Source organism: Mustela nigripes, chromosome 12 (assembly GCF_022355385.1).
Source record: "Mustela nigripes isolate SB6536 chromosome 12, MUSNIG.SB6536, whole genome shotgun sequence".
Taxonomy (NCBI): domain Eukaryota; kingdom Metazoa; phylum Chordata; class Mammalia; order Carnivora; family Mustelidae; genus Mustela; species Mustela nigripes.
This window is the reverse complement of record NC_081568.1, coordinates 49272623-49298483: the sequence shown is the minus strand read 5'-3', so window position 1 is coordinate 49298483 and position 25861 is coordinate 49272623. Positions and strand designations below refer to the sequence as shown.

The following is a 25861-nucleotide window of genomic DNA, read 5'->3' as shown; positions in this document are numbered from 1 at the left end:
TCCTTTTGAATTAGTGTCTTTGTAGCCTACTGTGAATACCCAGTAGTGTGATTACTGGATTGTAGGGTAGTTCTATTTTTAAATTTTATTTTTTTAAAGATTTTATTTGACAGAGAGACACAGCGAGAGAGGGAACACAAGCAGGGAGAGTGGGAGAGGGAGAAGCAGGCTTCCCGCCAAGGAGGGAGCCTGATGCTGTGCTCGATCCCAGGACCCTGGGATCATGACCTGAGCTGGAGGCAGATGTCTAATGACTGAGCCACCCTGGCTCCCCTATTTTTAAATTTTAGAGGAACCTCTATACCGTCTTCCGCATTGGCTGCTCCAGTTTGCATTCCCACCAGCAGTGCAAGAGGGTTCCTTTTTCTCCACATTCTTGACAACCCTTGTTGTTTCTTGTGTTTTTGATTTCAGCCATTCTGAAATGGTATGATGGGATATCTAGCAGTTTTGATTTTTTTTTCCCCCCTGCTGATGAGTGAAGCTGAGCATTTTTTCATGTGTCTATTGGCTATCTGTATGTTGTCTTTGAGAAATGACTGTTCGTGTCTTTTGCCCATTTTTTTAGTTGGACTACTTGTTTTTTGGGATGTAGTGCTCAGTCATTTTTTTTTTTTTTTTTAGAGAGCAAGAGCTCGAGTGAGCAAACGGGTGGAGGAGCAGAGGGGGAAGGAAAGGGACAAGCAGACTGTGCACAGAGCACGGAGCCTGCCATGGGGCTTGATCCTGCGGCCCCTGACCACGACCCAGGCGAAAATCAAGAGTGCTCCCTCTGTGCTCAGTGAATTTTAACTAACATTCTTATGTTTTGTTTTTATTGAGCAGCAGTGTTTTATGAGCATTCTTTTAAAAATGACTTTAAATCAGAGTATTTCATGGTACCACTATAGAATGATAGCCCTTTAGAGTTGATATGGTTTCTTTGATTAATCTTCAAAATCCTAAACTTGAAGATAGAGGTATGAAAATTGTTGCTTTTATTATAATTCTGGATGAGAAAACAATGATCCTACCCTCTCCCTCATGCTTTTTTGGTTTCCATGTGGTTTAATGGTGTAGTGATGACTGAAAAACATGTAGCTTTGTTTTTATATATAGTATTACCATACAGACTTTTTTAGAGGTCAAACTTCTGTTATGTAAGGATAAAGAGAACCCTGACAATGTCACAAATGAAGACCAGCCTCTTTCTGACCATTCTTTTGGTGGAAGTTTTAACTTTTTATTTTTAATTTATAGGAATGTTTCTTCTAATGTTTAAAGTTTATTTTTATTAGAAAATTAAACTTATTTTAAGTAAAAAGAATTATAATAAAATTTTACAGTATACAAAAATATTTCCCATTTTTAATTTCATTTTGATCCTTATTAATAATCCTTTTGGATTTATAGAAGAAAAAAAATGAAGTGGGCAAATAGCTGGGAAGGAACAATCTCAGACTTTAACTTGAATAAGTTTTCTGATTGTTAGTGTATTCCTCATAGGGAGGCACATTGTTAAGGGAAAGAAAATGAATTTTAAATTCAGACTGGGTATGAACTAGTTTCACTACTTAGTATGTTACTTTGGTAAGTTGCTTTTTTGAAAATGTAAAGAAAGACAATGCCCATTTTATGGAGTTAAACTAACAAATTTCAAGATGTTTTAGAATTTTCTAAATTCTAAGCATGTTTAGAATTTTATTATGCTGTATAGTATATGGTGCTGTCTCAAGTTTAGCAAGGATGTATTATCCTTAAATTATTCATAATATGTTACATTAATAAATATTGAGGCTTGAATGTATTACATTTATGAAATACTAAGGAAATACTAATTATGAAATTCTAAGGCTGAAGTTTTTAGTTTTAAAAAATGTAATGGTTCAGATTTCATGTGGCAACTTTATAACTATAAAGTTATAACAGCTTTTTTTTTTAAATAACAGTTTTAATGAGATAAAATTTACATACCTATTTAAAGGATACAGCTCTACAGCTCAATGGTTTTAGTATGTTCACAGAACTATGGAAACCATCACTATGATTGATTTTAGAACATTTTCATCACTCCAAAAAGAAACCCTGCACCCATCCATGGTCACTCCCCATTTTCCATTAATCTTCTTCCCCTCAAGCCTAGACAACGGTCAGTCTATTTTCTGACTCTATGGATTGGCCTATTGGGGACATTTCACAGAGACACAGTATGTGGTCTTGTGCCTTGGCTTCTATCACTTAACATGTTTTTAAGGTTCATCCATATTGTAGCATGTATCAGTACTTTTTCTGTCCAAATCATATTCTGTTATATGAATATACCACACTTTGTTCGTCTATTTATTGATGGACACAGGTTCTTTACACTTTTTGGCTAATATGAGTAGTGCTGTGAACATTATGGGTAGGTTTTGTATACTGTTTTTTCTTGGGCATATACTTTAAGGTGAAATTGCTGGATCATATGGTATCTGTGTTTAACCTTTTGAGGAACTGCGGTACTATTTTATCTTCCTCTTTTTTTTTTTTTAAGATTTTATTTTTAATTTCTACACCACGTGCAGCTCCAACCTACAACCCCAAGATCAAGAGTTGCATGCTCTACCTGCTAAGCCAGCCAGGTGCCCCTGCCATTCTATTTTCCAAAGTCGTACTATTTTTACCAACAATGTATGAAGGGTTCAGTTTCTCCATATCCGTGCCAACACTTGTTAAAATCTGTCTTTGTTAGTATAGCCATCATAGTAAGTGTGACATGATATTTCATCTGGTTTTGATTTGCACTTCACTGTAGGCTAATGATATTAAGCATTTTTTCATGTGTTCATTACCATTTATAAATCTTTTTAGAGAAATGTTTATTCAGATCCTTTGCCAGTTGTTTAATTGGATTGTCTTTTTTTATTATTGGGTTGTAATACATCTCAATTCTAGATAGAAGTCCTTTATCAGTTATATGATTTACAGGTATTTTTTACCATTCAGTCTAGTTATATCAAGGCAGAGTGTAGTATGGTACTAAGAAGGAAAATCAGTATTTGGCTAATTTAAGTAATTAATTATTTAAGTAATTTATTTGGTACTTCAGAAACTGGCTATATAAAAAGTTATTGCAAATTGAAAATTTCATAAGCTCTTGAAAAGCTGGGTTTCTCTTTTCCCTTAAGGCATGTACTCAGATAGGGGCACCTGGGTGGCTCAGTTGGTTAAACATCTGCCTTTGGCTCAGGCCATGATCCCAGGGTCCTGGGATCCAGCCCCACATCGGGCTCCCTCCTTAGTGCACTGAGTCCGCTTCTCCTCCTTCTGCTCCTTCCTCCACTCAAATAAATATATCTAAAAAAAAAAAAGACATGTACTCAGATAATGAAGCTGATTACCCTTAAGTGAATAAAAACTTGTTTAGAATATGTCTAGAATGGATATTGCTTATAGTTCAGAGGAATTAAACTTTAGAAAATCTGTCACCTCAGTTGATGTAGTATGAACATTTAATATTTTATTTTCTATGTTTCAGGTTCCTTAACTCTTAAAATTACTAAACGTGTTTTTCATTTTGAGTAATGTAAGGAATATATTTTCCAGGATCAATCCTACTTTAAAATTGAGACTATCCAGAACTATAGGAGAAAAAAGAAAAACTTGACAACTGACATGACCTTTCCTATGGGGGTATGGTCTTGATTTACATCACAGTTGTGTGTTTTTCTCTAAAATTTTTAAGCTCTAGTATTCTTTTTTTAAATTATTTTTTAAAGATTTTGTTTATTTATTTATTTGAGAGAGAGAATGAGAGAGAGAGAGAGAGCATGAGAAGGGGAAGGGTCAGAGGGAGAAGCAGACTCCCTGCCAAGCAGGGAGTCCCCTGTGGAGGACGATGTGGGACTCGACTCAAGGATCATGACCTGAGCCAAACGCAGGCGCTTAACCAGCTGAGTCATCCAGGCACCCCTAAGCTCCAATATTCTTAAATTCCTTGTTTTATTGTTAGATTTATGAACTAACATGTCTGTTTTGTATGTGTGTAAGTTGAATTAGGAGACCCTGGGTTTCATAAGATTGAAAGTATACTCCTTTTCATCCTGGTCTCTGGTATATAAGTAGGATTTCAAATGTAAAACTTCCCCAAAAGTTATTTGTATGTAAAATACAGATAATAAGCTCCCCATTTCACGAAAGTTTGTCTCATTTAAGGTTTCTCTGTTATAGGACTATTAGCATTTCGGGCCAAGTCATGCTTTGCTCTGGGGACAGTCTTGTGTATTATAGTATGTTCTGCTCCCTAGATCACAGAGCACACCCTCTCCAGCAGTTGTGAAACCACACAGTATCCCATTGCCAAATGTGCTTACCTGAGGAACAAGATTTTCCTCTGTTGAGAACCACTGCTGTTAATAAATGATATAAATGAATTTTATCATTCTATACCCAGCTTTTAATTTTGACAGGAATAAAATTGACACATTTCAGTGTTTTATATATTTTCTTCTTTTGAACATTATCTGCTCCAGACATTAAATATTTCTGTAGGGGGTCACAAAGAAGCTAAGAAAGAACAGTGTAAGTAAATGAACAATTACTAGCACATTGTTTAGGGTATAGTAGATACTCAAATCCAGTGTTAGAACATCTCAGTATCTGGGATCCCTTAAATTGCAGTGCCTTTTGTTTGCACATATTGCATAAGAAAGCTTTGAGAGCTCACGGCTTAATTCTCTGTAAAAGTAGATTAGGTTTCTCTGGAATTAACAGTGTGAAAGCATTAAATGGCCAGAATGTACAAATTGTTCTAGGTTGTTAGGTTCCTTAAGAGATTGTTACAGGGTCAGTTGGTGAGTTTTGGTAAGCTTCTAGATTTTGTTGTTGTTACTTTTTTTTTTTTTTTTTTTGTAATTTGTATGCTTCTCCTTATAGCAAGAATTTTTCTAATTGCAAGCTATCCTTGAGGCCCTTTTCATATATCTCACACATTCGTATGCCCCCAAACAGTTTTAGTCACTGGAGAATAGGCTAGCACCAGGGATCAGAGAAGTAGATTTTCAGTGTTTATTAGTGCTCGGGGTTGATTGTTGTATTGCACAAATGAAAAAAGTTTAAGAAAGGAAGGATTTTTTTCAGTTATAAGTAGATGGCAGGGATTCTTGCTTCTGACCAGTCTAATATATTTTACTATTTAAATGTTCTAGATTAAAAAAAAAAAAAACTTTTAAACAGCTTTAAAAAAATCTAAATTGAAAAATCAAATACTGCTTTTGAACGTTTCATCTGATTCAGTTTTTTTTTTTATTTTGACAGACAGAGACCACAAGTAGGCAGAGAGGCAGGCAGATAGAGAGGAGGAAGCAGGCTCCCTGCTGAGCAGAGAGCCCGATGTGGGGCTTGATCCCCGGAGTCACCACCTGAGCCGAAGGCAGAGGTTCAACCCACTGAGCCACCCAGCTGCCCTCATCTGATTCAGTCTTAAAAGAATTGTTAAATTTTTTTAAAAATTAGAATTTCATGGCTATTGCATCAGATTAATTTTTGGCCTAAAATGACTCATGGAATTTTGCACAATACCTTCTCTGGATCCTTCTTATTTGGCTTACCATCTTATTTACATTGTGAGTGACCCACTCTATTGAGACACTTGAGTAATCAAGTTTTCATTCTCAGTGTGGGGTGCTGTGAAGTCGTTCATAACTTAGATATAGAGATCTTTGTTCAAACATTGATTCGTGTTTTAGTTCTTCCATACAGTTTGGGATGCAGTCCAGATTCTTCTTTCAGAAGGGACAGCTCATTGTTCCTTCTGAGACCAGTAGTTCAGCCCTCACTGAAGCCACTGCCCTGGCTCTAGCAAGCCTAGCTCAGCTGGCCCAAAGAGGGATTACAGGCTTTCTGGGCCTGGCCCTCTTTGCTGAGGTGGGGCTTACTGCTGAGTCAGCCAAACAGGGAGGATTTTGAAGGACTGTCTTGATAGATAGGAGTTGAACAAAGGAGAAAGGGTCTAAGTTGTCTAGAGAAGGTGTTAATTTCTATTGGTTCAGTGGCTCAGGTCGCACATAAATAGGGGAGGTTGCAGCATTGAGGAGAGCTATTCTTAGGGTCCTAGAGGATTGCACCACAGAGAGCTAATGGGAGGAAGCTGCTTAATACCATGGTGTTGTCATTAGGGCCTGAAGGTTGGTTATTCTTCTGGAAGGCACATCTCCCTTAGTGTCCTATAATCTTGTCAAATCACAAAGTCATGAAGTATGGATACCGAAAAAGAATTAAAATGAAAATCATTCTCTGTTTTTATAGCATTTATCACAACTGTAATTAATTATTAGATTAAATAGTATGTTTGATGTTTGTTTTTCTTTCTGGTTTGTTAAACTCCATGGCTAACAGGTTTGTGTCTCTCTTGTCTGTTGTAGTGTTCCCAGAGAGTAGCGGTGTGCTAGCAACATATTATGTATATAGTAAATTCTTTTTGAGGTTAAAAGGAAAAAGTATAGAGAATGTTAATTTTCCTTACAAATTTCATTATGTGAAGTTAGAATTTCTTAAAAGGCAAAGAAGCTGTAAAAAAAGGTAAACTATAGTAGGAAACAATACAAAAGAGTTAAATGTTTCAGCAATAAGAAATTGTGAATAGTGTTTGCTGTGTTATATATAAAACATCACTAATATGATGACAAAAGCAAACAAGGGAGAGAGGACATGTCAAGGAACCCAACCCTGCAATTTCTCTTCCCTCCCCCATCCCACTTGAGATTGCTCCTGGGGACTGAGCCCTTTGGGAGCAACTTTCGGCTCTTCCTGAGAGAGAGAAGTAGAGCTTTTGTAGGTACCCCTATTGCCCTTTTATTGAATTGACATAAAATTGAAGTGAACAATTCATTGGTATATATTAAATTCGTAATGTCATGCAACCATCACCATTATCTAATTCCGGAATATTTTCATCACCCCATGGTAAAACTCAGTACCTGTTATGTGTCCTTTCCATTTTCCTATCCCCCAGGCCCTGCAAGCATCCATCTGCTTTTTGTCTTTGTGGGTTTTCCCTCTTTGTAAATGGACCTATTGGAGAGGGTTCTGCTGTGGCCACAAAGAAATTATTTGGCTTTAGAGGCCTAGGACTCAGGTTAGAGCTCTTTCAAATATAGATTTCTTTCTTTAATAGTATTTTCAAAGACTTCATGAATGTTAAGTGATATTTTATGTGTATTTTAATTTATATTTCATAATTCTCTCAATTCTTCAGTTTTCTGTCCCCAAACTTTGTAAAATATGATAAATTCACATTGATAGTTACCTAGTAATCAGGTATGCATATGTAATTTGCATATGTAGTATTTATGCCTCTCACAGTTTCAGCCACTGACGTCTGGACTGGGTAGTCCTTTGTTGTGGGGCTGTCCTATGCACTGTAGAATGTTGTGGCAGCACTCTTAATCTAGGCCCTCACAGCAGCCCCAGCCCTTCTAAATTGTGACAACTAAAAATGTCTCCAGACATTGCAAAATGTCTGTCAGGGTCAAAATCACCCCTGATTGACAACCACTGCATTAAAATCATTGTTCTTGAGAATTTCAGTAAAAAGAGACTATTGATTTATTATTTGCTATAAATAGTCATCAAAGAATGATAGAGAATTGCCAAATCACCCATGAATCTAGGTCCATTATTGATTTTTTATAATTGTCTCCCAAACTACTTCCATTCATAAAATATATTTTAGTTTTTAATTTTGATTTTTTTTTGTTTTTTTTTTGTTTTTTTTTTGTCAGTACTCTCCTTGCGGATTATGTAAGAGTCATGTCTTATTTGGCTGTGCTACCCTAAAGGATTTCAACTTTATTGCCTAATAGGAAGTAATTTCATGATAAAAGTAAATATAGCCATGGGTTTGTTCAGATATACTAGAAACATTCAAACTGTTTTAAGTACAATGAACAAAACATTCAATAATTGAAGAAGAGAATTTTTTTACACAAATTTCCTTATCTGTTGTCAGGAACTTAAGACCATAATCTTCTAGTGTTACTACTTAGCTTACTGATAGTAAGTTAAGTTTTTCTTTCCTGTGCTTCCTGGATGTGCACTGGAAGTTCTGTTTTCACTGGAAGTTCTGTTTTCTGTTTGTAAAGGCTCTTTCCTACGTATATCTTATTTCTCAGTACTCACATGTTAAATGAATTCAATTTTAAAAGAAATAGTAGATGTGATTTAAAATTTATTACAAAATGGGGCGCCTGGGTGGCTCAGAAGGTTGGGCATCTGCCTTCAGCCCGGTCATGATATCAGGGTCTTGGGATTGAATCCGGCATTGGGCTCCTTGCTTAGCAGGAGGCCTGCTTTCCCACTCTCTGTGCCTGCCTCTGCCTACTTGGTGATCTCTCTCTCTGTCAAATAAATAAATTTTAAAAAGTCTTTTAAAAAAATTTGCTTCAAAATAAATCTTAGCTTTCTTACATGTTATAAACCTAATTATAGATTCTTGAAAGAATCAAAAGTGACAGTTTTTAAGGGTTGTTCTGCTGTGAGCCAGTTTTCTAACTAGTTTGTGATTTACTTGTAACTAAGTACAAGTGGGGATAAAACTTTGGGGAAAATAAGATAGACAGGATGGTGGAAGGGAGCCAAAAGAGGGGAAATTTGATGTAATACTATTGATGTAGTATTATCAGTTAAGCAGTAGGGTTGAGGGATGGTGTCTCAGTGTTTTTTGTTTTTTGTTTTTTTTTTTTTTTACTGGGAATAGTTATTTAATAATGCCTTGGGAAGAAAGAAAATCCCATAAAGTAGTGCTTTGGCTGTCTTTTCTGCATCATAAAATTCACTTTTTGGTAAATTCTGATCCAGTGCATAGAAGAAGGAAATGAAGTCCATCCTTACATAATTCTTTATACCTAATTTTTTTCTCATATATACGGAGAGAGATGTCATTAACATAATACTATGCTTTTTATAAGAATACTGTACTTTAGCTGCTTTTCTTTTCCGTATGTGCTTGGAGTGTATCTAAAACATTTTTACTATTTTACTTATTTAGGGACTATGTCAGGAGTGAACTGGAGTCTGCCTATGAAGGACCAATGTATTTAGAACCTCTTTCCATGAATCGGTTTACCACAGCCTTAATAGGTAAGTATTATAAAAGAATTAAAAGTATAGGTGGGGATCAGTTAGTTTTACTGTCTTCTTTACATGCTTAAAATCATACATAGTCTATAGGTACTTGTGTTTTTTAATGATATTTTAACTATTTAGAAGGTTAATAAAGCTGGTTATTATTTTGTGAGATTAAAATTAAATATATAATGTTTTAAAGTTATTTATTGTTATTGAAAGCCATCACTGTGGTCAAAAATAAATTGCCAGAAACATCAAGAACTTGAGACATGATTGAAGTATTTAGGTAGCACAATGTTAAAAATAGGCATGTTGGCTAATAACCCCAAACAATGTAGATACAGTCCAAAGTGACACTACCTATGTGACAATTGCAAAAAAGGAAGTGAGAGAAAACCTATTTTGTGACTCTTAAACTCATCCATCTAGAGGATGATAAAAGGTTGAATATTAGAAAAGGAGGATTTCTGTTGAGAGCTCTTTTCTCTGAAATACCTCCCCAACCGTTCACATGTCAAGAATTCAGCAGTAGACTATTTGGAGAGTCACATGTCTTCTGTGGCTTAGGGGGGATACTGTGAACTGGTGTCTGACCCAGCCTGTAAAATCTCAAGCTGCGCCATCTAAAATTAGCTACATGTAGCTATTGAAATGTGGCTAATCCAAATTAAGATACACTGTAAGTCTAATACACCCAATTTCTAAGACTTCGTATAAAAAAGGTTGCAAAATGTCTTGTTAATTTTTTAATGTATGTTGAATGTTTATGTGATAATATTTGGGGTATATTAGGTTTAATAAAATATATTGTTAATTCCACCTGCTTTTTTGTTGTTGTTGTTCTTGTTTTTTTTTTTTATAAAATGAGGCTACCAGAAGGTTAAAAAATTAAAAATGTGGCTCATAATATAATTCTAATAAGATATCAGTGCCAGCAGTGGGCTGGCTGGCTCTTGAATTTTCTGACCGTGGATGTAGTGAAAATGTCTTGTGGAGTTCTCTTGTATCTTCTAATGTATGTGGGCAAACGGTATTAGTTTCCTGTGAACTAGAAAAGGGCCCCCAAGAGTTCATGGGATTTTTTTAGGTCCTTCTAAGAGAGCCTTTAGAAGGATAAGAAGACTTCAATGGGGATTGAATTTTCAGGAGTTAAGACAAGAACTGAAAACGGAGGGTATATAACAAGCAGTAAGGTTAGGAGAGCCACAGTGATGGGAACAATCTCAGAAGAACCCACACAAATGCACAGGAGAAAAGACAAGGAGTTAAAAAAATTTTTTAAGTCAGGGGGCAGTACGTATGGGGAGTGAGTGGAGGGTCAGAGGGAGAGAGAATCTTAATCTAAGCAGGCTCCATGATGGGTGCAGAGCCCAGCGCAGGGCTCTCGATCTCATGACCCTGAGATCATGACCTGAGTAGAAATCAGGAGTCACAGCTTAACTGACTGAGCCACACAGGCGCCCCAAGGCGATTTTTTTATGCTCCAGCTTCATGTGCACCCACACCCTATCATTGTAAGAGCATAGGCAAGTAAGAATTTCCTACTTCTCTCTCCTTCTTCCCTACATGCTTCAACCCTGGATAAGTTAGGAAGAGTGGGCATTGGTGCTCTTAGAGAAAGAAGACAAAGCCTGTCATCCGCTTCCCACCTCTCTCACAATTGTGGGTTTTCAGTCTTTAGCCCTGTAGGAGGCCTGAGCTGTGGAGTAAGGGAAAGGCCTCAACTTTAAATCAGTTTCAGAGTATTGGCTATTGTTCAGTTGAGACTATAACCTCAGCTAGATGAGAAAAATTACAGGACTTGCCTTAGGGACAGGGGAACACTAGTCTTCACAGAGTGGATTTTAAAAGACAATAAGAGAAAAAAATGCTGAGTTATGACTGTATCCTAGGAGTTGGTATATTCAATAGTGGTAACATTCAGTGTGAAAATACAGCTGACCCTTTAACAACACAGATTTGAACACGTGGGTCATCCACTTAAAATCCAGTACTGTTAATGTATTTGCTTTTCCTTATGATTTTTTAAAATAATATTTTCTTTTCCTTAGCCTGCATTATTGTAAAAGTACAATATGTATTACATATAAAACACAAAATGTGTATTAATTGACTGTTTATGTTACTGGTAAGAATTCCAGTCAACAATAAGCTATGTTAGCAGTTAAGTTTTTGGGGAGCCAAAAGTTATGCAGGTGTTTTCAACTGTGCAGCTTGTTGGTCCCCCAACCCTTGCATTGTTTAGATGTCAGCTATATTTGCTAGGTCAGAAAGCTTGTCAAATATTATTTTTTATTCTGTGATGGATGCAATATAGTATAAATTTGAAACATCTCCTTAAATTTTCCTATCAGTGGCTATGATCCTCTGTTTAACCAATTAAGATTCAGTTAATTGGAAATAAAATCCATAAGTAAGTATTTTCTACTCATTTTTTCCACTTCATTAATGAACTTTTAATGAAAAACTGAGTAATATTGATATGCCATCATTTCTTAGAGTTGTAGACTTCTTGGAGCTATTTCTAATAGTGGAATTTTGACATTAAGAGCTTACTTTGTGATTTTGATTTATTCAGAATTGCTGATTGGAATAGGCACATCAACTTAAACAGCTTCCAGTTCTTCTGTTGCTGCAGGAAAGATTTCCACTCCTTTTTTTCCACCTAAATAGGAGGAGAAGTGGTCTTCTCTTATAGAGGATCCTAGCCTATGAGTCATATTCTTCTATGAAAGAAGATAAATGAAGGCTGTAACCCCAGAGTTGAGTACTGAATGTGCTGGCTTAGACTTGGGGGAATTTTCGGAGTGTAAAGGAAGTTTACATCATGCTGAACAAGGAAATTTAAATATCAGCTATGAGTACAGTGAGAGAAATAAGATATGCCAGGGTAAAAATTCCTAATCATTCCTAATGTTAAAAGCATTTCCTCCAAGTACTTTCTTTTAGAGTTTTTGCTAATTTTTTTTAAAAGATTTTATTTATTTATTTGACAGAGATCACAAGTAGGCGGAGAGGCAGGCGGTGGGGTGGGGTGGGGGGTACAACAGGCTCCCTCCTCAGCAGAGAGTCCAATGTGGGGCTTGATTCCAGTACCCTGAGATCATGACCTGAGCCGAAGGCAGAGGCTTAACCCATTGAGTCACCCAGGCGCCTCGAGTTTTTGCTAATTTTTTAATCAAAGAAATACACTTATTTTTAAAAGCCAAGGCCTACCACAATTTTATGATGAAAATTCGCTCTGTCCTGCACCACACCTCTCTACAGTCCTGTATCAATTCTCCAGAGGCCTTTCTCCTTTCTAAGTCACAATCATATCTTCCCTGCTATTACCTCTTTTGTTCTCTGGAAATTCTGTCAACTCCTCCTACATTGACTCCCTAATTATCTTACTGTTCTGTTTTCCTTCCTCTCTCTCTGTCTTTTGTTTTACTTTCCGAGGTTTCCCAACTTTATCTTCCATCCCTTTTGTTGTACCTTTTTTGTTTTATATTTTTAATATCCAGGAACTTGTTTTCGTTGAATGCTTCTTTTTACTAGGACAGCCTTTTTATTTCTTCGATATATCATTTATCTATTTGAAGCTCTCTTTGATTCCTTGAATTATCCATTTCCCCTGAGATCTTTCTTCTCTTTGTTTTGGTCTTTGTGTGTCATGGGATAGTAGTGTTTCTCAAACCTGGATTTGAAACACCTGGTTATATTAAACAAGGATTTATAAATCCTGATGCCTAGGCCTCACTGAGGCTGATTAAAGCATAAGTTTTACTTAAATACCTAGGAGTCCTTGACTGATCATTTGTATTAAAGTAAGTTAAGTTGTTGATTGGAATCTTTAGATTTACCAACTGGCATGTTTCACAGTTGATGTTCAAGTGGAATTGGCTGGTTTTGAGTATTTGTATGTGTTTTTACTTGGACTTGATCATCTTCCCGGAAATGGAATCTTTCTGTCTGTCCCTTGTAGGGGAGGCTGTTGTTAGAGACTAGAATGTGTGACAATAAACATGGCAGCAGTGCTTGGATATCTAGAGAGATCTTATCTCTCAGGGTGCAGGCTTTTGTGTTAATCCCCTCTTTTCATATGGGCATCTCACTTCTGCTTTGGTGTCCAGGAACCTGTTCTTGTTCTCTTCAAGGTGTAGGCTTTGGTCTTCCTTCTAGGGTATGGGAAAGAGTAGTGGCTGGTAAAGTTAATTGCCTGCTATCTCTTCATTCTCTGTTCTTTAAAATGTTCTCCTAATTCAATTGATGGCCTGTCCTCTGCTTTTTGTTTTTTGTTTGTTTTTAGTAATATGGGTTTTCCTCCTTTTATGCCTTTATGGCTATTTTTCACATTATTTAAATATCAGCTCTTTAAAGGTGAAGATTAATACTTTGTGGAAGAAAATACTACATGTTACAACATGGTCTTTTTTTTTTCTTTTTTTTTTTTTACAATGTGGTAGATTTTTAATAAATGTTCAGCTTTGTGTAAAAATGAATGCCATTTTTGTATTCTTTTTTTTTTTAAGATTTTATTTATTTATTTGACACAGAGAGATCACACGTAGGCAGAGAGACAGGCAGAGTGAGGGGGGGTAGGCAGGCTCGCTGCTGAGCAGAGAGCCTGATGTGAGGCTCGATCCCAGGACCTGATCATGACCTGAGCCAAAGGCAGAGGCTTTAACCCACTGAGCCAGCCAGGCGCCCCCATTTTTGTATTCTTTTAATAGTAATATAGACTGAACACAAAACTAAAATCTCAGAGCATTGTTTTGCTTTTCATTGGCAAGAAGGAAGAGAAATTGACTCAATGATTCTCAAGTTAATCTGGCAGATAACAGGTTCAGGGATTTTCACAAAATTCTAAAGGGATCTATGGAGGTTTGTCTAGTGAGTGAAATGGAACAAACAGTATGGTACTGTCATCAGAGTAGATCATTGAAAAGAATAACAAGGGGCAATCAATAGCCATATGTTAATACTGTGTCATATGGATTTAGTGTAATAAATCATACAACTAAAAACAACCATGTATGTATACTTCCTGGTATAGAGAGAGACATAAATGCATTATATGTATTACCTGAAAAAAACTGATTGTAAAATCGTACGTACACTGTAATCTCTTAGAAAACATTTTTGTATGTTCACATGCATAGAATAAATCTGAAAAGAGTAATAGTATGAATAACTGATTTTTAAAAAATATTTATTTGAGAGGGTGAGCGAGCAAACTTACATGAGCAGGAGGGGCAGATGGAGAGGGAGAGCCAATTTCAAGCCAGCTCCGCACTGAGCATGGAGCCAGATGCCGGAGCTTGATCTCACAACCCTGAGATTGTGACCTGATCTGAAACCAAGAGTCAGACACTCAACCACCTCTGCCACCCAGGTGCCCCCAAATACTAATTTTTATTGAGCATACCTAGGTTTCAGATACAATGCTAAGGCTCTCTATGCAGTGCTCCGTTTAATGGACCAAAGGTATTAACAAGCTATTTTTGTGTGATAGGATTATAAGAGATTGAATATGTTTCCTGTTTTTATTTCTCTGTATTTTCTAACTCTTCCATAATGATCATACATAATCCTCTGGGAAGAATTTGTTGCTTGAATTTTTTAGTGTTGACTTTCACTATTGAGTCATATAGAAAGAGGGCTTGCATAGTCCTGTAAAAGCAATTAAAGCTTGAAAATCTCAGAATGAGTTTTGTTGGAGGGTGATCTTAGAGAAGTAACTGTATCTCTGGAATTTTATGCTATCACCTATAGACCAGGACAGTTAAATATTGAGGACCCTTGTAAAAAGAGCTGTATATAAACACTAGTAACTGAATAACTATAATATTTAGTTAGATGTTAAAAAAGCCTTTTTCTATATTATATATGTCATCCAAAATGTGGTGAAGACCAGTGGATATTTTTGCTGCTTTTTTCATATCAGTACCTAGCTAGGGAGTTGATGCTCAAAAGTGACAGAGCCTGTGAACATGTGATTTTGGTCAGGTGAGGTAAAAATTTGATTTAAGTTATTAACTAAGAGATCTTAATTAGACTTCTTCAACAGCTGTGTCATCATTTTCTTAGCAGTGTCTTTTGTTTTTATTTTGTGGATACCAAATCTTAAATATGTTCTCCCCATTTTAGGTCAGTTGGTGGTGTGTACTTTATGCTCCTGTGTCATGAAAACGAAGCAGATTTGGCTCTTTTCAGCTCACATGCTTCCCCTGCTAGCACGACTCTGCCTTGTCCCTCTGGAGACAATTGTTATCATCAACAAATTTGCTATGATTTTTACTGGATTGGAAGTTCTCTACTTTCTTGGGTCTAATCTTTTAGTACCTTATAACCTTGCTAAGTCTGCATACAGAGAATTGGTTCAGGTAAGACTGACAACCACAGACAGCTAGATAAAATTCTACATAAAAATTAGTTCTATTAAAGATTTAGTTCATTTCACAGTGGTGGTCATGGTAACGTTCTGTTAGACAGTTTCTAAGTAGCAACTGTTTTCAACCTAATCAGGAGTATCTGCGATTATGAAGAAGTGTTCTGCAGAGAGGCAGTGAAGTAAAGTGAATTTGTGGAAGCAGAGTGTCTGGGTTTTTATTCTGGCTCTACTGTTTACTAGCTGTGTAGCCTGGGGATGACGGGTAATCATTTAAGTTGGCTTATTCAGTAAAATGGAACTAATAGTAAGAGTCCTACTTAACTTGTAGGGCTGCTGTGAGATTTAAATGAGTTCAGTGCAGCAGACAGTATTCAGTCTGTATTAACCATTACAGTGAAGATGAAAATAATACAGAATTGAAAACCTAGAGGTAAAAATCTATATTTTTCTTCTGTTTAAAGTCCTACTGTGATTACAGGTTTTTTTCCTTGTATTTGCCAGTTTATGTAAACTGAGAAGTTAAGTAGTTCTGGGCTATCATGTGATGGATTTTGTTTAGATATACTGATTTTGCCAACAGGATATGCATCTGCCTTTCCTACTTCTTTAGCCTTTGCTCTAAAACAGATTATTCCCAGATAGAAACAATAGATAAGTATTTCTATTTGACTTAATGTTAAGTATAAGTATGTAAAATAGATATTAAAGCTGACATTGATATATAAAGAGTGCTAAAAGGGACATTCTTTTCTACATTTTGACTGTGTGTATATGGCCTTAAAGTACAGGAGGCTCTCAGATTGATAAACAAACTACTGAGAGAAGTGGGTTTTTTTATTGTTGTGCTCCAGGGCAGATTTCCCAGAAAAATTTCCCTGAACTCTTGGCTTTAGGCTGATTCTGCCTTCTTTGTTCATCTTATGTAATGATTATCTTGAGCAATTTTCTTGAAAGTAGGTCTTTCAGAGAAGAGGAAGTTATTTTCATACTCCATGAAGAGCTTTTTTATGAGGAATGGTTATAGTTGTATTCAAAGTAAGAATGACTAAAATATGTATTTTTTCTTTGAAATAAATCTACCCTAGTTTGTGGGAAACAGAAGACAATCAGTAATCATTAATTGTATACTGTTTATTTAATCACTATAAGGACAGAGCCCTCATTTCTCAGTGTCCTGTTTACCTTTTTGTTGCCTTAAGATTCATGCATCAGTAGATGTCATGGTTGAAAATAAATTCTAGGTTATGAAATCCACAACTTGGAAAGGATTGGATAGGTAAAGAATGGAAACTATCAGGCTTTTTAGTCCTCTTTTCCTTGAATGGAAAGGAGAAGAAGTGCCCTCTACCTCTCAGTGATCAATTTGCTGCTAATAATGATTTTGCAACTAGTTGGACAACTTGCTTTTTCTTTCAATATTTTTTAGTAGGGAAAAAATAGAAGTTAATCTTGACTGGATTTTAGAGAAAGCATTTGATTTATAGATCAAAAATTTAAATTTGGATTAACTAGGTCATTGCATTTTAACTTAATAAAAAGATCTAGATCTACCTAGAAATAGGTGTTAATTAGAAATCAGAAAAACCTGAAGTCCATGTATTTTAATTTAATATAGTTGTATTTTATTGAAACATTGTGCTATCCTGTTGAGAGTTCTGGCAAGATGATTTGGCTGTGTAGGTTAGAATTTGTAGCCTGCCTTGCAGAACCCTGTTGTGTTACCAGGGTCTAGTCCCTGGCATAGTAACTCTAGAAACTTGGTTACATGTATGCTCTTAGGCTTAATCAGATTATGAGAACTAATTTCTCCTAATTAATCGCATAAGAGATTGTTTTACAAACTGGAAAGCTAATTTACTGATTAGTAGATTAATAAACCTTTTTTTAGTTGTACCTTTTTTCCTGGTGTTAATGCACTAAGCAAATCAAATAAATTGAGAAGTGTTTGATAAATACACAGGAGTAGCAAGGGGAATTGATCTGTCTGGGGGAAAAGACTTGCTAACTATCTCCAGTGGAGTAAACTCCAATGTTTATTCTGTCTTCTGTCGATCAGTTTCTCCCCTGTGACATTTCTTGAATACACCCGGAAAAATTCTTCCTTTTACATTGCCCCTTTTTCTGGCCATTCACACACTATTGCTTCATTTATGGTAGTCTGGATCATTTTGATTTAGAGATGAGTAAGTTTACAAAGTCTACTCAACCTACCTTTGATGCAGTTTTACTTTGAAAGTAACTTTACTCTGAACTGTAAGGGCAGTTTATGGTTGTCATTTGATGAGTGTGTGCAAGTGTTAATAAGAACGCAACATCAGTGAATTTTAGAGAATGTACTAACTGTATGTACAGAGCTAACTTTAAAGGAATTTAATTGAAACAATCTTAAAGTGAAAGAAAAGCAATTTAACTTCTCTCTTTAAGTACTTTAAACTCTTTTGTGTTTAAAAGTGTTTATTGAAATGATAGAAGATGTTTTCCTATCTCATTTTCTTATTCAGGTAGTAGAGGTATATGGCCTTCTAGCTTTGGGAATGTCCCTGTGGAATCAGCTCGTAGTTCCTGTACTCTTCATGGTTTTCTGGCTCGTCTTATTTGCTCTTCAGATTTACTCCTATTTCAGTACTCGAGATCAACCTGCATCCCGGGAGAGGCTTCTTTTCCTTTTCCTGACAAGGTAATTAATGGGAACATGTGATACTATACATAACCTTAGGAAGAGAAGACTTTGATCTAGGAATAGCTAGTTTTGCAAATTTCTAGTTACATTAGAGTGTACCCTATATTTAATTAAGACGGGATTTTCACTTGGTGGATGCCTGGGTCTGGCAGTGCAGGCAGGTGCTAAGGTAATGGTGGTATAGGTGGCTTTAGCAAATGATTTGTGGAAAGGTACATAGCAAATTTTAAAAATATTTTTCTAATTTCAAGTTAAATTATTGGTTGGGTAAATAAAGCATATGTTACTAAAAATAATTGTCAATTATGGAGTATTTAATATGTGCCAGCCACACTCGTAAACACTTACCTTCACACATAATCTTGACCACAATCCTGAGAGATAAGTGCCTTTATTATCATTTACCATTTTCATAGCTGAAGAGACTGTCCTGAGAGTACTTTGCCCCAGGTGTCAGAACCCTTCTGAGTTCATACCCTATGACTTAATCTTGCAGCTAACGCTCTGTTTAATGTTTTGCTTCATTCGATATCGTCAAATAATTGGAGAAGTGAGTATATCATAATGCTTTGCTGTTTGCCCCAAAGGAATTCCAAGACTTGGTTTTTAAGATTTAGTTTAAAAAAAAAAAAATAGCCTTAAGTCATCGGAGTCCTTTATTTTACTGAAGTATCTTAGTTGGGAACTATATCCACATTTGTCATTTTTTCTTCTCTTTGAGTTTGAATCTCAAGCCCTCAGACTCTAGCACATGGCTGTCTATCTTCATTCCCTGACACATACAGACAAGAATAAAACTCTGTCCTTCAGGAGAGTGCAAAAGTACAAAAGCAGACAAAAGTGTTGAGTTTTAGTTAATAGAGCCATTGTTTCTCAGCCAACCAAATGGTGGAGCACTGTGCAGTAAGGGGCATAGGAAGAATGTTACACAGTGTTAGATATCAATAAAAATGTCATAGGGCAGTACCTATTTCAGTAAATAAGCAGAATAAACTTATTGGCATCGAGACAGCTTTTGTACTTTCTAAAAATAACACTTCTGGTTGATAAGTAGCTTCTGTAAGCATGCAATAAATTGATACCCAATACATTTTAATACCCAGTTCATTATTCATGAATTGTCACTGCTATTGTTTTTTAATGTAAATAATATGGAAGTTTTGTGAAGAATTTTTAAATGATCCAAAAAGTAATTCAGTTTAAAGAGAGAAATATAATCCTTTGGTTAGGATAATAACCCAAGTGTGGGATTGGGATTGGTCATGTTTTAAACCAGATTATTACCCATTAAAAAGCACAGTCAGATCAAGTGTAGCATAGTGTAATAGGCTTCACAAATCAGTAAGCCTGTGAATGAATTTAAACTTATTTACAAAGTTTGAATGTAATACTGAGATTTTTAGATGAGGTTTAGGTGTCTTTTCAAAATGATTTTTCTCTCTCTTCCTTTTTATACATAGGCTAGATTACCCCTTCTCAAAATATGAAGTTTAAATTTGTTTTTTAACAGAGAAGTTTCCTTATGGTTCTTCTGTTAATTTCCATTCCTGTAAGCGTTGTTCATTGTCCTTGATGCTCCTTCCGGGTTACAATGGTGTGTTGCCTTGCCAAAGAACAACTTATTTACCAAAGGAAGATTGCAAGTTTATCAGCATACCCTCACTAAACAAACTGACTAAAAAGCACATGTAAACAAAGGGCTTGTTTTTGCAGCCAGAAAAGAGAAACTAAAATCAATAAAACATCTCACTAAAGAGAGAGAAGAAGAAAAGTTTTATCAAGTTTTCCCAATTCTTTTACTTCCCCCAAATTAGATTGAAACCTTTTACTTTCTTAAGTATGTTCTCTTTTGAAAAATATCCTCTTGAAAATATAATTAAATCATACGGTTTGGATGTAAAAGATTTCTCCAAATATGGAGACAAGAATAGAGAAATAGTATGGAACATCAGTAAAATTTTCAGACTTCCAGTGAGAATGAAGTAAAATTTTTAGTATATTTTTATTTATGATTATCACTTTTTAGTTACTAGACAATTTGTTTAAAATCCTATATAGGGATTTCTTTGAGAAGAGGTCACATCTTGGGAAATTAGATTTGTAAGAATGCCATACAGTCATTCTTTTAGCTATCAACCACCATAATTTATAGATATTTTGACTCCTAAAAGGACATTTTTTTCTCATCGTAATGTACATCGGTCTTTGGAAAAGTAGATATTTTCATTTAAGAACTTATTTATAAAGCAATTAATTGTGTAGGAAGGATAATTATGTAGCAGAAGCACAGAGCTACATAGTAAAAGATAGGTATTGATTTGCCTGAATGAATTCCTCATCTCCTGAATGAAGTTCTTAACTGAAATTCTAAAACTTATTTGAACATTTGTTAAATGCTGTATAAATGCTAAATCCAAATTATTAGTACATAATACTACATATGTTTGTAATATACTTAATAAGTTAGTATCTAAAATGTTCAGTGAAAATATTGAATGTATTGCCATAAAGTGTGAAAGTATTTACAAGTTTTAGGTAGTGTAAGGTTTTCCAATTCTTCTTGTAAGTGGTATTCATAGCAAACTTTTATGTTAAAAAACGATATTAAAATTATTTTTAAGTGGTCTTAGGCTATATTCATGGATATGCTTTTGAAATAACCCAGAAAAGAATGCAATTATGTAAACCTAAATTAAATTAAAATTTAAAGTATCAATAATATGGAAAGTACAGTTATACTGAGAGGAGTTGGGAGCTGCAAAGTCAGTATGGGCCTTCCCTGATAGCAATTTGGTCATATAAGGAGTTTTGACTATTAGCACAAATTGTTTACAGTCTGAATAATTTGAATAGCTAGCATTTTTCAGAAGGAACTATGGGCAACTATACGAGTCTTTTTTGAATATTATCAGCATGTTAATTATATGTTTCTTAGGGTTTGAAGAAAATTTAAACCATTACTGCTTTTGAAATAGATGATAGATAAATAAAAATAGATAAGACTTTGTTTCAGATATGGTGCTATGTACGGAATATTTGCCAGAGATATTTTTTTTAAAAAGTAGGTTAGGATAATATAAGAATGAATTTAAATTATTAATGGAATGGTTAGGTGATTTTTACCTCAAATTTTGGTGTGGGGTGTTTTAATTGAAGAGGATCAGATCAAGATTGGTGGTTTTGAAGGCTTAAGATGGTGTTATTTCAAGTGGAAAATTTTTATCTGTCAATATTTCCCCACCCCCCTTTTTCTAGTATTGCTGAATGCTGCAGCACTCCCTACTCGCTTTTGGGTTTGGTCTTCACGGTTTCCTTCGTTGCCTTGGGTGTCCTGACACTCTGCAAGTTTTACTTGCAGGGTTATCGAGCTTTCATGAATGATCCTGCCATGAATCGGTAAGTTCTTGACTATGGATATCTCTAGACATTAAATATTGTATAGAACTTGAAGAAATAGTGATGAATTTCAGAGGAAACGGAATTTTGAGATTTGTTTTTTCTTGAATGGTTGCAACTGTTTGGATTTAAAATACTTTGAAAATATAACTGAATTTCCATTTGTAAAAGATGGAATTTTACTGTATGTACATAACAGTATATCTTGGACACATTCCTAGATTTAAGAGATTTTGGGGGTAGGTGGGGAGTAAGGGGCAGAGGGAGAGAGAGAATCCTAAGCAGGCTCCACACTCAGCATAGAGCCTGACATGAGAGGCTCAATCTCACAACCTGAGATCATGAGTCATGAGCTAAAATCAACTGTCTTAACTGACTGAGCCACCCAGGTACCTTGAAAGATTTTTGATAGCCTGCTTTTTCCCATTGAAGTTTAAGTGTAGCCCTGTTAAAATCAAATTTCTATATTTGATACTTGAAAAAAATTTTTATGTGTGGACATAATTTTGATACTGATTGAAGTTTCAAGGGATACATTAATGAGAATGTAGAATGGTTAATATAGTTACTAAATCACCAAGATCAGATATTGGGAAACGCTATTTCTAGAACTTATCACAATTTCTGTTAATATAGGAATTTTTAATGATTTCATTTATATAACTTTATATAAACTCTTAAAATTTTAAGTCTTTATGGAATGTTTAAGAATTAGTAGATGGGGGTACCTGGGTGGCTCAGTAGGTTAAGCCTCTGCCTTTGGCTCGGTCATGATCTCAGGGCCCTGGGATCGAGTTCCACATCGGCTGTCTGCTTGGCAGGGAACCTGCTTCCTCCTCTCTCTCTGCCTGCCTCTCTGCCTACTTGTGATCTCTCTCTGTTAAATAAATAAATAAAATCTTAAAAAAAAAAAAAAAGAATTAGTAGATGGTGAAGTACCTTGTAAATTGGAGGAAACTTTTTTTAGTGTACATTATTTTTTGTATGACAGAAGAGAAAAAAACCCTAAGCTTTATAATCTTCCTGCTAGTCCTAGCTAACACCTTTATAATGACAAAAGAGGGAGAAGGGCAGGAAAGAAAAATAATTCATGTATAAGCTCATAAAATTCACACCATTCAGAAAATGTGAAATGGGAAGTGACAACTCTTTTCCCCCTGCTTGCCATTTCCTCTCCCTAAAGGTAGCAGCTTATAATGGTTATTTTTAAATTTCTTACGGGGAAAAGTACACATATATATTTTTGCTACTCTTGTTGTTTTTATTTCATTTCCACATAGTATACACAGTTTGGCCCCTTAGTTTTTCACTTAAATATGTTTTGGATTTTTTTTATATCAACACAAAGGCATCCTCATTCTTTCTGATAAAGTCATAGTATTTCAAAATACTAAAGTATTTCTTTTTTTTTTAACCCTTAATTAGGAAACTTTCAAATTAACCAAGTTGAGAGAATAGTAAAGTGAACTTACATATACCTGTGACCCATCTCCAGTAATAACAGCCAGTTTTCTGTCATGCATGCCCCTATCTACTCCACTTACTTTGTCCCCTCCATAATCCGCAGCTGCCCTTGGTGCAGATCCCAGATATAATATCATTTTACCCATAAATATTTCAGTCTCATTTGAAAAAGCATAACTATAATAGCACATTCATTCCCAGTAAGAGAAGAATTCCTCGACATCGGATTCCCAGTTGTGTTCATATTCCCCACCCCTTTAAAAAAAATTTTTTTTTTTTTTTTGTTTGGTCAGCTTCAGATCTAAATAAGGGCCATATTGCAGTTGGTTAATACTTTTTAAGCCTCTTTTTTAATATTTAGGTCCCTGTTGTGTCTGTATTTTTTCCCTTTCATTTTATTTGTTGAAGACACCAGATTGTCCTGTTTAATTTTTTAGAGTTTGGATTTTGCCAGTTGTATTCTTGTGATACCACATAACATGTTCTGTTATTCACTATATTTTCTCTTACATTTAAGTTTTTTGTAGTACATCCATAGGGTAAATTATTACCAGTAAGATTATTGAATTGAAGGGTATATACATTTTTAAATTTATTAGTGAGTTTTTCTCTAAAAAGGTTTTATCTGTTTTATCTCAATATTTTGTTTTGTTTTGTTTTATCTCAATATTAGTCTCCCCATTTTTTTCTCATAATTCCTTGTTGGTGGTTGGGTCATCAAACTTTGATATATTTGCTCATTTGTGGTTTTGAAAAACTAGATTTAGCCTTGTTCATTTATTTGTGAGAGTTCTTTGTAAATCAAGTGATTAAGATAAAAAAGATCTCAGGATTTTGTACAAATTTTCCATATGGAAACAGAATTTCAAAAAAAGTTTATAGTCTGCTTAAAGAGACCTTTCTACTCCAAGACTATGAAGACGTTTACCTGTGATTTTTTTTTAATAATCAAGATATAGCTCATAACAAATATGTATAATTCAGTGAATACCTAAGAATGGGAGAGTATCTGGCTCATTTATCTTAGAAGTTGCTTTTTAGGGGCGCCTGGGTGGCTCAGTGGGTTAAAGCCGCTGCCTTCAGCTCGGGTCATGATCTCAGGGTCCTGGGATCGAGCCCCATATCCGGGCTCTCTGCTCAGCAGGGAGCTTGCTTCCCTTCCTCTCTTTGTGCCTGTCTCCCTGCCTACCTCTGATCTCTGTCTGTCAAATAAATAAATAAAATCTTTAAAAAAAAAAAAAAAAAGAAGTTGCTTTTTATCTCCTCATTGTATGCTCAAATAATAGCTGTTAACGTTTTGCATGCATAAAATGGTGTATTATGACTATATATTACTATTATATTGGTATTCTATAAAAGTTAATATTCTGATGAGGTTTGTTGTCTAAGTCAGACCAGATCACAAATATGTAACAACAATGTAAGTCTTTGAATTATTTTTTCTTGGAATGAAATGAGGTTCTGACTGATTGCTTTTCTGAAAACATATGCTTTTTCTAGGGGCATGACAGAAGGAGTTACGCTGTTAATCCTGGCAGTGCAGACTGGTCTGATAGAACTACAGGTTGTTCACCGAGCTTTCCTGCTCAGTATTATCCTTTTCATTGTCGTAGCTTCTATTCTGCAGTCTATGTTAGAGATTGCAGATCCTATTGTTTTGGCGCTGGGAGCATCTAGAGACAAGTAAGAAACTTCCTAAAAGAAATTTTTATAATATTCTTTATATGAGTTTGTTGTCTAAAGATTTAGATAATGTTTAGAGACAGAAAATGAATGAATAATTGGTATTAGCTTAAGGTGACAAGTTTACCTTTTTATTTTCTCTATGTGTTTTGACTTTTCTGTTTATTTCTCTCAAAAGTCTTATAGTTAGAAATCACATCAAAGGCCAATTACAAGTCACCCTTTTCGTCAGAGAAATTTAATGCTTTTTATGTTTGTTCAGTTTTAAAATGAAGAATGGAGAGGATCAAATTTAGTCCAGGAAATATAGTAAATAATAGATTTTCTGTGTAATGCTAAAGCAGAGAAAGCACTGAGAGAACAGAGAAAATCATTTGAAGGAGAGAGAAATAAAGGCTCTTGGGCAGTCATAAAGATAGGCATTTATGGAATAACGGCCTCATGGGATGGCCTTTAGACAGTTTTAACTTACTGAGGTTTTAGTGGGGATTCCTGACACCTTATGGGACCAGGCAAAATTAATACAGCTGCATTTATGTTCATGTCATATTACAGAAGTTTTCTTAAGGAATAAAAGTCATTATTTAGGTGCGTCTGGGTGGCTCAGTGGATTAAGCCTCTGCCTTCAGCTCAGGTTATGATCTGAGGGTACTGGGATCGAGTACGGCATCCGGCTTTCTGCTTGGCAGGGAGCCTGCTTCCCCTTTTCTCTCTGCCTGCCTCTCTGCCTACTTGTGATCTCTTTCTCTCTGTGTCAAGTAAATAAATCTTAAAAAAAAAAAATGTTATTATTTAGCTCTCTAAGATAGAATTAGGCTTACTGTAGCTTCTACAAGGGCATTCTATAACGAATTACTAAAAATTCAGCACCGCTGTTTAGCATCTGTTGGTATTCCATTCTGCTGAGTTTTGAAATACCTGAATTTATTGCTTCTTCAGCAATGTTTTATGAGTAAGGGAACAGGCGATCTTTTGGGAGATAAATTTTTGACAGCAGATTTTTCAGAACACTTAAATCAACATTTTAATTACAGTTCATCAGATTTGTCTTTTTATCCCCATATCCCACATTGCTGAGCATTCTGAAAATTTTCTCAAATGGTGGCTGCAAGAATCAATTTAATTTCAATAAGCTCAGAGGTCTTTGATTTGTTTCAGATAATCTTTTTAATTATAGT

At 35.3% G+C, this 25861-nt stretch overlaps 1 protein-coding gene across 1 annotated transcript in view; it reads left to right on the top strand.

Moving 5' to 3' along the window:
• The window catches only part of RNF145 (ring finger protein 145), a 54481-nt gene that overhangs the window by 17730 nt on the left and 10890 nt on the right, over nucleotides 1-25861 (top strand). Inside the window, exons 5-9 of the mRNA XM_059417272.1 lie at nucleotides 9005-9096; nucleotides 15217-15452; nucleotides 17962-18137; nucleotides 21396-21536; nucleotides 24501-24683. Coding sequence (XP_059273255.1) covers nucleotides 9005-9096; nucleotides 15217-15452; nucleotides 17962-18137; nucleotides 21396-21536; nucleotides 24501-24683 — 828 coding nt within the window. The remainder of the gene's footprint in view (nucleotides 1-9004; nucleotides 9097-15216; nucleotides 15453-17961; nucleotides 18138-21395; nucleotides 21537-24500; nucleotides 24684-25861) is intronic.